This window comes from Oncorhynchus mykiss, chromosome 12 (genome assembly GCF_013265735.2).
Source record: "Oncorhynchus mykiss isolate Arlee chromosome 12, USDA_OmykA_1.1, whole genome shotgun sequence".
NCBI lineage: Eukaryota > Metazoa > Chordata > Actinopteri > Salmoniformes > Salmonidae > Oncorhynchus > Oncorhynchus mykiss.
Window position 1 is genome coordinate 62753633 of NC_048576.1, and position 14994 is coordinate 62768626.

Sequence of the window (14994 nt, forward strand, 5' to 3'; positions counted from 1 at the left end):
TACCTCATGAAGCAGGTTGAGAGAATGCCAAGAGTGAGCAAAGCTGTCATTGAGGCAAAGCGTGGCTACTTTGAAGAATCTAAAATCTAAAATATATTTTTTTGGTTTAACACTTTTTTGGTTACTACCTGATTCCATATGTGTTATTTCATAGTTTTGATGTCTTCACTATTATTATACAATGTAGAAAATAGTAAAAAATAAAGAAAAACACTTGAATGAGTAGGTGTCCAAACCTTTAACCGGTTGTGTAAGGGCTAGTCAAAAGTCAAAAGTTTGGACACACCTACTCATTCAATCTTGATTTTTTACTATTTTCTACATTGTAGAATAATATATATATACATAGAGAGAGAGAGAAAAAAAGTGTGTGTGTGTGAGCTCTCTGCAAGTAGATCAGGCCTATAATTCCCTTCTGCCTGTCTAGTAACGTTATGGGTTGATGATTACTAGTATGTGCTGTAATAATGGTTTATAGTGTCAGCTAATATGTGTGTTTAAACCAATGAGTGTGTCTCATTAGTGGTCACCCGGGTGTAGTGTACCTACTGTATGTAGCTCTACAGTGGGTGTTACACATCTATCCAGCAGAGGGCAGCATTCCTCTAGTTCAGTAATGTGGGAGTAGGAGGAGGTAAGCCAGCCTTGACACTGATCTAAGGTCGATTCTGAGTCATTATACTTTCTCCCACGCTCCCAATAAAGTAATACGTGTGTGTGTGTGTGTGTGTGTGTGTGTGTGTGTGTGTGTGTGTGTGTGACAATTTCCAGAGGAACATCAAACTAGCAATCTCAGCGAGTGTGCACCGTGTTATTATCAATACATTTTTATTAGAACTTGTATTTTTGCAAGGAAACACATGAGGACATGCCAAAGAAGAGGGTGGCCACAATAAGAGAGGAAAGATGGAAGAGGGGATGGTGGGATCTCCCTCCTTTCTTGTTCCCTCCAACGCCGTCTTCTCCCTTCTCCCCCTATGAGAGCGGGAGCTTCTTTACTTCCACCGACCGCCAACCTTCCCCTTGCCATGGACCTTCTTACTACAGGGGAGAGAGAGAGAGGAGTTACTTGTCGACCATACAAACACGTGTTACTGAAAAAAAGTGGCTAAAAAGTTCATCTAAAGAAATCAAGAAATTGAATAGGGTTATTACTGTACTTACAATTTCTGGGCACTCGTGATTCTATTCAAGAGAACGATAATCTGCACACACACAAAAAAAATGAGACGAGATCACATTTGCATCAGTGGTTTCACGAATACTACACAACAGACGCACACAGTCGCTCACACATGAGCCTAAACATCTGTGGATTCTGCCCTTGGTACATGTGTCCAGGTCTTCCCACCTGATATTTCTGTTTCTTCATGTGGTCAATGAAGTCAAACTTATCCGACTCCAGCGCGTAGATCCAGTTCCACATCTCCTGAGCTTGTTGCCTGGGAGACCAAGAGAAGGTGGGGGGGGGGGGGGGGGTTACAGACGGTAACCATAGAAACACAGTTGGCAGCCAGCTGTGGGGTCTTTGGACGTGAATTGTAGAAAACTCTGATGTGGTGGTTTAAGGAAGATTTTTGGCCCATGTGTATTTGGCTTGGGGATAAGGTGAGGTGTTGCGTGATCGGCCCGGGACTCACTTCAGGGCGTCCTCTCTCAGGTTGTCGATCTCCAGTGTGGGTCGTCTCTCAGCCAAGGTCTTCTTCTTGATCTCTCTCCCCGTTAGACGCTTCCCTCTCCCACGATGCTCCGCCTGGAACATGTCAAACACGCCTAGAACTTCACAAACTTCAAACTATATAGAATGTTCTGATTCTCTCTGTATGTTCGCAACAGTCTGACAGAACATTTGACCCGCAACTGACCAACAGCGTAGATATTTATCTTAATGAAACACATTTGCTGTATGAATCTAAAAAAATCATCTGCTCCTAAAGCTAACAAGCGAAGGACAGTGGACATAAGTACCTTTTGCAGGAAGCCCCCAAAGTTGGCCCCCATGTTGGAAAGAACCTTCTTCTTCTTGGCCTCGTCTTCGTTCTTCTTTTTAGCCTCCTCGTCTTCCTTTCTCTGCCGCTCTTCCTGAGAAAGAGAGAACGCTAAAGTTAGAAAGGGAGAGGACATTCCCGAACACGACACAAGTCTACCTGTTGCTTAAAACCAGGAGTACCACAGTGGTGTCTGTTTGTCCCTACCGCAATCCTGTTCTGCCGGTCCCGCTCCTTCTCCGCTCGAACCCGCTGCACCTCTGCCCTCTCAAACCGACGCTTCTCCTGTGGGGGATGAGAGAGGGAAAGGATGAGAGGAAAGGACATTGGACTTTTTCTTATCAACTTTTTTTTGGGGGGGGGGGGGGGGGGGGGGGATCATGAGCTTGTGCGCTCCTTGACCAGGGTCGTGGTCTGTTGGGATGAAACGTAATAAAAAAATATTTAAAAAAACATGAGCATTGTTTGACAAGTTCATGTAGTTAAGGTGGTACTTCCTCTGTTCCATTTCAACACTTCAACATGATGTATACAGGAAGTTGACTCACAATTCGGTCCTTCAGCCCAATGAGCTCCTCTTCCTCCTTCTTCCTCTGGTCAAAGTGGACATCAATCAGACTCTGCAACTCAATGAGGTCCTTCTCCATCCTCTTCCGGTGGATGTCCTGAGAGAGGATTGAGATGAAATAGATTCTTATTCAGAGATGTGGTGGAAAGCGAAGCTGCATCAAACTAACAATCACTATTACTGTTCAGTGGTGAATTTGGACATTGAAGGGGAACAGCCAATCAGGACCCAATAATGGACCAATTCCTTGATATGAGATGACATCACTCACATCAAAGTCCACCCTATCCCCCTCTGGAATCTTGGGAGGGGCTAGCTGGGGCACCATGGGCCTGAGTGGGGGGAATAAGTGAAATAGAGGATGAACAGAACAGAGAAATAAACGTTTTAACCTATTTGTCACACAACACAAAGCAAAATTGCCACAAACAAAAGTGAACATACTTGGGCATGGGGAGTTTCTCCTCTGTATAGAGAGAGAGAGAAAGAGAGAGAAGAATTAACACATGAAAGCACAGAAATTGATATTCTTGCTCTCATTCTGAAGATGTCATATGAAATCCATCGTCCTGAAGAAAATAGAGGACACAAATCTCAAAAACAGGACAAAAAGTCAAGGCCATATGTTTTGAGTAAATCACACATTGATATCAAAAGGGTGTACAACAACAAAAAATATTTGAGTTATGCCTACAGATCTGAAAGTTAGTATTTGACCTCCAGAGTACAACAGGAGCAACAGCATGCACTATCATCATCATCATCATCATCATCATCATCATCATGTGTCTGTGTGTGTAGCTACAGCAACAGTACAGCTTTGTTGATGAGGTCATGAGTTAAAGAGTTAGAACATGTGATTCCTTCTTCTTACAGGCATTTCAAATCTGGTTAGATTTAATGTGATTTTTAAAAAATCAATGTGTGCCTCGGGTGTATTAGAATCACTCCCACAATCACTCTCACCTTCCTCCTCCTGAGCTTCCTGCTCTGATGTGCCAAAGGCAGAGGGAGCGAGAGAGAGAGAGAGCGAGAGAGAGAGAAAAGAGAGAGAGATATACAGTAGATATTGAGAGAAAGAGAGAGAGAGAGAGATGGGAATGGGGAGAGAAAGATAAAGATGGGATAAAAGATTGAAGCAGAAAATTTATAAGAAATATGAAAAACAGAGGGAAGGAGGGAGGTGCAAGAAGAGAGATATGGAACGATTGAAGAGAGAGTAAGTTTAATGCAGTGGTGCCGACAGGCTTAGGAAAACTCACATGTCCCATCATGCACTGAGGGCCACATCATTGACTACAATTGTGTGACCCCAACAGTTACTAGAGAGAAATGTAGTTTTCTGAGACTTGTACTGTACAAGCATTCATAATTACGTATGCACACAATCACACATGTACATACAAGAAGTAATTGCAAATGTTCTACATATGAGGATGTACACTGAGTGTACAAAACATCAGGAACCCTACTATTTCCATGACATAGACTGACCAGGTGAATCCAGGTGAAAGCTATGATCCCTTATTGATGTCACTTGTTAAATCTACTTCAAGCAGCGTAGATAAAGGGGAGGTTACAGGTTAAAGAAGGATTGTTAAGCCTTGAGACATGGATTGTGTATGTGTGCCATTGAGATGGTGAATGGGCAAGACAAAATATTGAAGTGCCTTTGAACGGCGTATGGTAGAAGATGCCAGGCGCACAGGTTTGAGTGTGTCAAGAACTGCAACACTGCTGAGTTTTTCACGCTCAACAGTTTCCTGTGTCTATCAAGAATGGTCGACCACCCAAAGGACAGCCAGCCAACTTCCCTGTGTAACACTTAACCCCTTTGTAAAGTTCATGCCCCTACGAATGTTTTATTTTTTACTTATTTTTATTTAACTAGACAAGTCAGCTAAGAACAAATTCTCATTTACAATGACAGCCTAGGAACAGTGGGTTAACTGCCTTGCTCTGGTTTTGGATTTGATCTAGCAACCAAACGTCCAATGCTCTAACCACTAGGCTACCTGCCGCCCAAGTCTAAAGTAGTGTTGTGTTGTAGGGGATATACGAATAGAGGCTGTTCTGTGGCCAAAAGGGTTGCAATGCAATATTATGAAGGTGTTCCTAATGTTTTGTTCACTCCATGCATATTGTCCCCACATAAAGGAAGTGCAGAGCATTAAAAAAGTCGAAAACTAAGCAGCGAGAGCAACAAAAACAAGCAGTTGAACACTGAAAAGTACCGCAGCGATAACAACAACTGTAAAACCCATACCGGAAATAGATTGAGGCTAAATAGAATGGAATAACCCTATATGTACTCCGTAGATATAGATCATATCATCATTTTTTATTTTATTGGCATTTATTTCTTTAATATTTTTGTTGGGATAATGTGTTCTCACCCTACCTGTGTACTCTTATTTCTCTGATAGCCAGGACCAGCACAGGGTCAGCCAATGGAAGCGGGACATAAGGGATATTGACAGGTCAGAGTGCATCACCCATTAGTCTGGCATTATACACAGAATACCTTGCTCATTAAGATACTAATGTCGTCCGTATCTCATCTGAGTGACCTCGGCTCTTAAGTCAGTCTGATTGGACAGACAGGTTCTGTCGCTGATGAGGACTTGTGAGATCTGTTCATCTCTAGATTCTTATTGGCTATTTCTACACAGTGGGCTAATCATCATTATGGCTTGACATCCTAGGCAATTCCCACGTAATCAAATCAAATCATAGTTGATTGGTCACACACACAGTTTAGCAGGTTTTATAGCTGGTGCAGCGAAATGCTTATGTTACTAGCCCTAACAATGCAGTAGAATGTCAAACGAGTACACAAATGATTTAATATGGATATATATATATATACAGTGCCTTGCGAAAGTATTCGGCCCCCTTGAACTTTGCGACCTTTTGCCACATTTCAGGCTTCAAACATAAAGATATAAAACTGTATTTTTCTGTGAAGAATCAACAACAAGTGGGACACAATCATGAAGTGGAACGACATTTATTGGATATTTCAAACTTTTTTAACAAATCAAAAACTGAAAAATTGGGCGTGCAAAATTATTCAGCCCCCTTAAGTTAATACTTTGTAGCGCCATCTTTTGCTGCGATTACAGCTGTAAGTCGCTTGGGGTATGTCTCTATCAGTTTTGCACATCGAGAGACTGACATTTTTTCCCATTCCTCCTTGCGAAACAGCTCGAGCTCAGTGAGGTTGGATGGAGAGCATTTGTGAACAGCAGTTTTCAGTTCTTTCCACATATTCTCGATTGGATTCAGGTCTGGACTTTGACTTGGCCATTCTAACACCTGGATATGATTATTTTTGAACCATTCCATTGTAGATTTTGCTTTATGTTTTGGATCATTGTCTTGTTGGAAGACAAATCTCAGTCCCAGTCTCAGGTCTTTTGCAGACTCCATCAGGTTTTCTTCCAGAATGGTCCTGTATTTGGCTCCATCCATCTTCCCATCAATTTTAACCATCTTCCCTGTCCCTGCTGAAGAAAAGCAGGCCCAAACCATGATGCTGCCACCACCATGTTTGACAGTGGGGATGGTGTGTTCAGCTGTGTTGCTTTTACGCCAAACATAACGTTTTGCATTGTTGCCAAAAAGTTCAATTTTGGTTTCATCTGACCAGAGCACCTTCTTCCACATGTTTGGTGTGTCTCCCAGGTGGCTTGTGGCAAACTTTAAACGACACTTTTTATGGATATCTTTAAGAAATGGCTTTCTTCTTGCCACTCTTCCATAAAGGCCAGATTTGTGCAATATACGACTGATTGTTGTCCTATGGACAGAGTTTCCCACCTCAGCTGTAGATCTCTGCAGTTCATCCAGAGTGATCATGGGCCTCTTGGCTGCATCTCTGATCAGTCTTCTCCTTGTATGAGCTGAAAGTTTAGAGGGACGGCCAGGTCTTGGTAGATTTGCAGTGGTCTGATACTCCTTCCATTTCAATATTATCGCTTGCACAGTGCTCCTTGGGATGTTTAAAGCTTGGGAAATCTTTTTGTATCCAAATCCGGCTTTAAACTTCTTCACAACAGTATCTCGGACCTGCCTGGTGTGTTCCTTGTTCTTCATGATGCTCTCTGCGCTTTTAACGGACCTCTGAGACTATCACAGTGCAGGTGCATTTATACAGAGACTTGATTACACACAGGTGGATTGTATTTATCATCATTAGTCATTTAGGTCAACATTGGATCATTCAGAGATCCTCACTGAACTTCTGGAGAGAGTTTGCTGCACTGAAAGTAAAGGGGCTGAATAATTTTGCACGCCCAATTTTTCAGTTTTTGATTTGTTAAAAAAGTTTGAAATATCCAATAAATGTCGTTCCACTTCATGATTGTGTCCCACTTGTTGTTGATTCTTCACAAAAAAATACAGTTTTATATCTTTATGTTTGAAGCCTGAAATGTGGCAAAAGGTCGCAAAGTTCAAGGGGGCCGAATACTTTCGCAAGGCACTGTATATATATATATATCTGTAGAAACACAACAAGAAATCAGGAAATGTCGGAACGAATCCAATTAAGAACCCAAAGTCACCTAGAGCAAGTCACATGGTTCTAGTCTAAAGTGTTATACAAGATATGAGGTGTCTTTTGAGACAGCCATTGTTAAGTAGGTGTGTTGTAGGGGATTTAGAGTGTAATTTGGGACACAACCAGTCTAAAGTAGTGTTGTGTTGTAGGGGATTTAGGATGTAATTTGGGACACAACCAGTCTAAAGTAGTGTTGTGTTGTAGGGGATATAGGGTGTAATTTGGGACACAACCAGTCTAAAGTAGTGTTGTGTTGTAGGGGATTTAGGGTGTAATTTGGGACACAGCCAGTCTAAAGTAGTGTTGTGTTGTAGGGGATATAGATTTTCATTTGAGACACAGACAAAAGTAGTGCAGTGTTATTGTACATATAAGATATCATTCGAGAGACAACTAGTCTCACCTCCTTCATCCTCCTCCTGCGGTTCTTCTTCTGGCTCCTCCTCTTGCTCCTCCTCTGCCTCCTCTGGAGAGAGAGTAAGCGAGAGAGAGAGAGAGCGAGAGAGAGAGAGGAGAGAAGAGGGGGGGGGAGCCAAATGGAGAGAGAGAAAGTCAGAGAGCAGTTCAGAGGACACAAGAAGGGACATGGAGCAATGAAGAAATCCAGGCAACGCAGTAGACATGGGGGGGGGGGGGGGACCTAAGAAAGACAAGTGTGGAGACGAAAAAGACACATATGAGACAAGGGGATGGGGAGAGACATTAGAATGATGAGTAAAGAGATAGAAGATGAAAGGAATGGAGGGAGATGAAAAGAGAGACAGAGAGTGTGTGGCTAATAGGGGGTCAGAGGCTTGGGGCTTTAAAAAGCATTTGTCAGTGGTGTGCTGAAAGCAAAAGGATCTGAGAGAACAGGCTAATAATAACAGGGCCGTGGACTGCCACATGCAAGGCCAAGTGTGGTCCAGCATGAATGACAACACTAACACCTCAGCTCAGCAACCGACTCACCTTCCGCCTGCTCCCCCCTACCAGAGAGAGAGAGAGAGAGAGAGAGAGGAGGGGGGAGAGCAAACGTGTGTGTGTGTGAGAAAGAGAAAGAGAGAGAGAGAGAGAGAGAGAGAGAGAGAGAGAGAGAGAGAGAGAGAGAGATTCAGTTGGCAATACATTCAAAATTTAAACCAGGAAAGTGACCATCACAGCATTACATCGGTAATGTATATTATTTCCATACTCACTCGTATTCCTCCTCTACATCAGACATGGCTGCACTAGAAGAAAACCGAAAGGATAGTCGATATACATCTCATACATAATCACCAACCTCTTTACAATACAATTATCTAGTAACTATCACGCACTTCCACGACACAAAAATAAAATAGGTGCTCTCCCTCCTCTTTTGACAGTCGATTTGATGGCTTAACCCCCCTGCTCGATTAGGTTACATTCAGTTCAAAGTCTTGCACAGAATTCACTACATCAAAGCAAAACCAAATCATTTTTTCCCTCATACACAAACGACACCTGTGATGGGACACCACATTTCTCCCGCTGATCACACGTATGATTGATCCCACTCATATATTCCATTCATGCTCTAAGCTGCCAGAGTATTGGTCATCCTTTTTCCCACAATAAGAGAGGATGGTGGGATCTCCCTCCTTTCCTAAGAAGAGAAAGATGGAAGAGGGGATGGTGGGATCTCACTCCTTTCCTAAGAAGAGAAAGATGGAAGTGGGGGTGGTGGGATCTCCCTCCTTTCCTTTCCCTCCCACGAGCCTCTCTAAAGTTCTTGGTCTTGACCTGTGCCCTTTGACAGCTACGTTTGGAGTTCCATCCGTGCTGCGGTCTCACCAAAAGTAAAGCAGACAGACATGGTGACTTCCGGCGCCGACAGAGATGGCCGCCTTGCTTCGCGTTCCTAGGGAACTATGCAGTATTTCGTTTTTTTACGTGTTATTTCTTACATTGGTACCCCAGGTCATCTTATGTACATATTCTTTATCCCCTTACACTTGTGTCTATAAGGTAGTAGTTTTGGAATTGTTAGCTAGATTACTTGTTGGTTATTACTGCATTGACGGAACTAGAAGCACAAGCATTTCGCTACACTCGCATTAACATCTGCTAACCATGTGTATGTGACAAATAAAATTTGATTTGAAAGCCCACCGACTGATCTTACTTCACTGGATGTCCTCCAAACCACCCACTGTATCAGCCCGGGTTGAAAGACCTAATGTCCTTTCTTTGTTTGAAAAAGAAAGAAAAATACACCCAGAGGAAGTACTGATAACTTTTTCCTGAGATGTTGACCTTTAAATGATTTAAAACAATTTGGGCCGACAGGGGGCAAGATGTGATATATTTTAACATTGTTTTCGTATTGTGTGTTTTGTGTGTGTGTGTGTGTGTGTGCGTGCGCCTTTCGTTTGTTTTCACGTTGTCGTTTGGCTTTATATGTCCAATAAAAATGTAAGAAAATAATGGTTGTTCACATGAACAGAGAAAGATACACACACTCACAAGGGGATTGTGCATGTTGGACCACGGGGGTTTCTGCTATAAATTGTCCCATGGTGCTGACATCTTTCTGGCTGACAAGCAGAGAGATTGACAGTGTGAACAGGTGAGAATGTTACGGCCCTAAACACAGACAGGGAGATACAGTTTCTGTCACTTTCTTCAGTTCCCCTCCTTTATTTCTCTCCTCTATTTTCCATCCCTATTTGTCACCTTGAACAATAGACCGGTAGATGACTTGTGTGAAGGAGTAGAGAGTAAATTTGAGGGTACACAGCAAATTGGCTCGCGTTGATTGTTCAATGTAACATTTCTAGTGTTGATTTAGGAACTAAATGAACGCTGGAAGAGTGAAATTCATACTCAGTGGTGTAAAAGAATCGCAAGCGTTGGTGTTAATAGCCAAAAGTATTGTTTTACACTTTGAAGAGTAAAACAGTCCCATCAAAACCACACCCATCCTTATATTTCCCAGCATGCTTTACTGCAGGTAGATTTTGTTTTAGGATTGTTTTTAGTATCTGTGTTTTTGCATGTACATTGATTGATTGATTAATCTTATGCTGCACAAATATAACTAACATATTTTTTCTGAACTAATCCAATCAGGTAGTAAGATTTATTGTACTTGTTACTGGTTTAAATGGTTTCCGTAGTCTTTTTTAAAATCAACGCTGAATGCAGGTTAATAGAAATTACAACTGTATGACATCCTACCTCTGGCTGGATTCCAATAGGAATTACTCCTAACTTCACTGTGTTGGAGTAAAACTAGGCCATCAAAGCAAGGCCTTATGATATATGTAATGCAGTGTCATTAAGTTGAATGATAACATTCACCTAGGTACTCATTTGGTGAAAGCCACAGGCCTTTAAATAGAAAGAATTCAACAACCGTGCCTCAGTAAATAACAAATACAGTCATGTGTGGTATCTCTACAATTGTATTTAATTATTATTACTATTTTTTTTAACTAGGCAAGTCAGTTAGGAACACATTTTTATTTACAATGACAGCCTACCACGGCCCAACCCTAAAGACGCTGGGCCAATTGTGCGCCGCCCTATTGGACTCCCAATCACGGCTGGTTGTGATGCAGCCTGGAATCAAACGGGGGTCTGTAGTGACGCCTCTAGCACTGAGATGCAGTGCCTTAGACCGCTGCGCCACTCAGGAGTAGCTTCATTCAAAAAGAAAAGGCACCATGGGAAATATGCAAATGAGGATTTAGACCATAGTGTTAAAACAACACCCAAAAGGACTGTTTAACACTAATAGGACTTAACTCTAGATTAAAACTAGAGTTGAATATAAATAAAACAGTGTTAATTAACCCAGTGTTAAATTTGCATAACACGGGCAAGTGTAATGTAGAGTACATTTTTTACACTACCAAGTGTTACATTAACACGCTAAATGTAACACTATAATCAGAGTACTTTTTACACTCTGTAGAGTGGGCCCATATGTTATCTGTGGCAGTGTTAAAATGTACTTTAAGTGTTGATTTAATACTGTAAAAATGTACTGTGATAGCCGTGGTTGGTTATACTTGGGTTTGTATAATCAAAACCTATAGGTCTAGTCCTCAGCAATACATGTTGTCATTGAATGGAAGGGCTTTATAAAACGTTACACTTGTGGCATGGGGTTGGTTTCAGCACATTAGACAGAATCCTGGTCCTTCTTTCCCCAGTCCTTTCTTCTCATCTTCCTCTTATGTCTATCAACCCGTATTCTTTGTTGTGTCTATAAACCCCTATTCTCTTTTCCCGGTGACGTCTCTCTACAAATGGTGTCAGCTGAAACAATTTATAGCATAGCAATTGCCCAGGAAATATTTATAGGGCACATAGCTGTCTCTCCCTCACTTGGTTTTGTGCCTGAAACAATGTCGGCCGTCCTAAAATGCCATCGGCGCCTCGCATAGATGAATCCATCCCGCTTTCCAACGGGGTGTCACGGCTAATGAGTTACTCAGTGTGTTTACCTAGCCAACGGAGGGGACAATGAGACGCACTGACGGATGGACGAAGGAACACATGGTGGGTGACAACATCGGTGGAGGTCCAGCGTTGATAGAGTCAGTCCAGCGCTGATAGAGTCGGTCCTGTCGTTACCTCGCTTCCAAAGCTCCGCTGTGTTCTGTTTGACTTCTCGTGCTCGTTTGTGGTACTACATTGTCATGAGTTGATAGATTTATTTATTTATTTATTTTCAGTAGACTGTGTTTATCCAACATATTTGGTTAGTTAAAAGCTAGTCCTGGTGCTGCTTCCCTCTCCCTGACCATTACCACATTCACTTTAGGACAATTATCAGCGCTAGATCAGTTCTCCCTGTTTTTACCGGCCTAACATCTGAAATCCACCATTGTTTAAGACCTGACTCTAGGCCTGTACCCAAACTTATTCCACTCCAACCAGGAACAGGGTCATGATCATGGTCATTAGGCACCAAGGTAAAATATATATATATATATATATAAAAATAAAAACACAGACAAACGGGGAGAGACAACCTGGAATTGTACAATAAGAAACACACATTTTGGTTCTGATGCAAAACATGAAAACATGCTCTATTGCGTGGCCCCAATGACCGACCCAGGAGAAGCCAGCATGGATATGGAAAAAGGGTGTGAACTCAAGCTGAGGGAGGGTTAAGAATGCCGGCCTAGCAGTAGGCCGACCAGGCGAGGCAGCGGAAGCCCACCATTTGGAGCTAAATGGCAGTTGGTTGGTAAGCGGTCCGGCAAGACAGATGGGATTTGAGGCAAGTGTAAAGTTTCTCCGGGACAGCAGCGGAGGGAGCATTGACTGTGGAATTCTGATGGGCTCATTTTAGTCAAGGACGCCGTGGGATGGGAGGCAGGGTGGTGAGACGGTGGGAGATTAGAGTGAGTCACAGCGGCTCATTATCACTGCTATAGGGGAGAGGACAGTATTAATAGTCCTAGGGAGGGAGGGAGAACGGGGATCACTGCCCCTAGCTATCTGTCTGTCAGAATGTCTATCTAACCCGGTGGGAACGAGAAGGAGGAGGGAGGAAGAAGAGAGTTAGCACAGTATGACGGACTAGCTGACTGGACGTTAGGGCTGGCTACAAGAGCTACAAGGTCAATGAGGGTCCTGGACTTATCCCAGCCGCTGCAATTAAAGTACAATCCATAATCATCCACAGGAGACAAAATACCCAAAACACAAACCATCATATATGACCAGGCCTACATTGGTCAGTACAGGCAATACTTACAGTTGAAGTCAGAAGTTTACATACACCTTAGCCAAATACATTTAAACTCAGTTTCACAGTTCCTGACATTTAATCCTAGTAACAATTCCCTGACTTAGGTCAGTTAGGATCACTACTTTATTTTAAGAATGTGAAATGTCAGAATAATAGTAGAGAGAATGATTTATTTCAGCTTTTATTTCTTTCATCACATTCCCAGTGGGGCAGAAGTTTACATACACTCAATTGGTATTTGGTAGCATTGCCTTTAAAATGTTTCACTTGGGTCAAATGTTTTGGGGAGCCTTCCACAAGCTTCCCACAATAAGTTGGGTGAATTTTGGCCCATTCCTCCTGACAGAGCTGGTGTCACTGAGTCAGGTTTGTAGGCCTTGCTCGCACACACTTTTTCAGTTCTGCCCACAAATTTTCTATGGGATTGAGGTCAGGGCGTTGTGATGGCCACTCCAATACCTTGACTTTGTTGTCCTTAAGCCATTTTGCCACAACTTTGGAAGTATGCTTGGGGTCATTGTCCATTTGTAAGATCCATTTGCGACCAAGCTTTAACTTCCTGACTGATGTCTTGAGATGTTGCTTCAATATATCCACATAATTTTCCTCCCTCATGATGCCATCTATTTTCTGAAGTGCACCAGTCCCTCCTGCAGCGAAGCACACCCACAACATGATGCTGCCACCCCCGTGCTTCACGGTTGGGATGGTGTTCTTCGGCTTGCAAACGTTCCCCTTTTTCCTCCAAACATAACGATGGTCATTGTGGCCAAACAGTTATATTTTTGTTTCATCAGACCAGAGGACATTTCTCCAAAACGTACAATCTTTTTCCCCATGTGCATTTGCCAATTGTAATCTGGCTTTTTTATAGCTGTTTTGGAGCAGTGGCTTCTTCCTTGCTGAGCGGCCTTTCAGATTATGTCGATATAGGACTCGTTTTACTTTGGATATAGATACTTTTGAACCGGTTTCCCCCAGCATCTTCACAAGGTCCTTTGCTGTTGTTCTGGGATTGATTCACACTTTTTGCACCAAAGTGCGTTCATCTCTAGGAGACAGAACGCGTCTCCTTCCTGAGCGGTATGACGGCTACGTGGTCCCATGGTGTTTATACTTGCATGCTATTGTTTGTACAGATGGTACCTTCAGACGTTTGGAAATTGCTCCCAAGGATAAACCAGATTTGTGGTCTACAATTTTCTTTCTGAGGTCTTGGCTGATTTCTTTTGATTTTCCCATGATGTCAAGCAAAGAGGCACTGAGTTTGAAGGTATGGCATTGAAATACATCCACAGGTACACCTCCAATTGACTCAAATGATGTCAATTAGCCTATCAGAAGCTTCTAAAGCCATGACATAATTTTCTGGAATTTTCCAAGCTGTTTAAAGGCACAGTCAACTTAGTGTATGTAAACTTCTGACCCACTGGAATTGTGACAGTGAGTTATAAGTGAAATAATCTGTCTGTAAACAATTGTCGGAAAAATGACTTGTGTCATGCACAAAGTAGATGTCCTAACTGACTTGCCAAAACTATCGTTTGTTCACAAGAAATTTGTGGAGTGGTTAAAAAAACATTTTGAATGATTCCAACCTAAGTGTATGTAAACCTCCGACTTCAACTGTATATGCACCAACTAAAGACAATGACAGGGTGTCGGTTTGATCTAAAAGGTACAAAAACTGATGCCACAGACAGATAAGTATATTTTTGTTAGGAATATCTTAAGATGCCAGTTTCCCGGACACAGGTGAAACTGAGTCTTGGATCAAAAAAAACTTTAGGCCAAGACTAGGCATAATCTCTGTCTGAGAAACTGACCCTACATGACCAAAACTGAGCGAGCAGCATCAAGAGGTGAAAGGTCATTCAGAACCTGGATGTACAGGAGGAGTTGGAGAAAGACTTACCAAGAGCAAGGTGAGGATTCAACGGTGTGACAGACCGATAGACAGAGGAGCCCAGGAGAATGACTATTGTCGTGAGACAATGGGAGTTTTATACAGGGGAGGGGTGGTGATGGGCAGTGTGTGTGTAGGGCAGAGGGCCATGGGCGGATTAGGAGAGAATTTTGGGAGAAAGACAACCGCCTACTGGGATTAAGAGAACGAGGGAATGACCTCACTGAACAAAAGAGGGGCAGGTGGCGAGAG

General features: G+C 42.6%; 1 protein-coding gene across 3 annotated transcripts; it reads right to left on the reverse strand.

Annotated features, from left to right (window-relative positions):
* Positions 1-804: 804 nt before the first annotated feature.
* Positions 805-14843, reverse strand: tnnt1 (troponin T type 1 (skeletal, slow)). 3 transcript variants are annotated; one of them, XM_036938026.1, is made up of 14 exons: positions 14752-14843; positions 8299-8331; positions 8072-8088; positions 7524-7586; positions 3523-3546; positions 3001-3022; positions 2828-2888; positions 2537-2653; positions 2196-2273; positions 1969-2082; positions 1641-1753; positions 1352-1442; positions 1165-1205; positions 805-1041 (listed from the first exon to the last, which is right to left on the reverse strand). In XM_036938026.1, the coding sequence occupies exons 2-14, from the start codon at positions 8322-8324 to the stop codon at positions 996-998; spliced, it is 813 nt and encodes a 270-aa protein (XP_036793921.1). In that variant the 5' UTR covers positions 8325-8331; positions 14752-14843; the 3' UTR covers positions 805-995. The 3 variants fall into 3 exon arrangements, with proteins under 3 accessions (XP_036793921.1, XP_036793922.1, XP_036793923.1); XM_036938027.1 differs by having other exon boundaries at positions 8299-8326; positions 14752-14787; XM_036938028.1 differs by lacking the exon at positions 3523-3546.
* Positions 14844-14994: the final 151 nt, after the last annotated feature.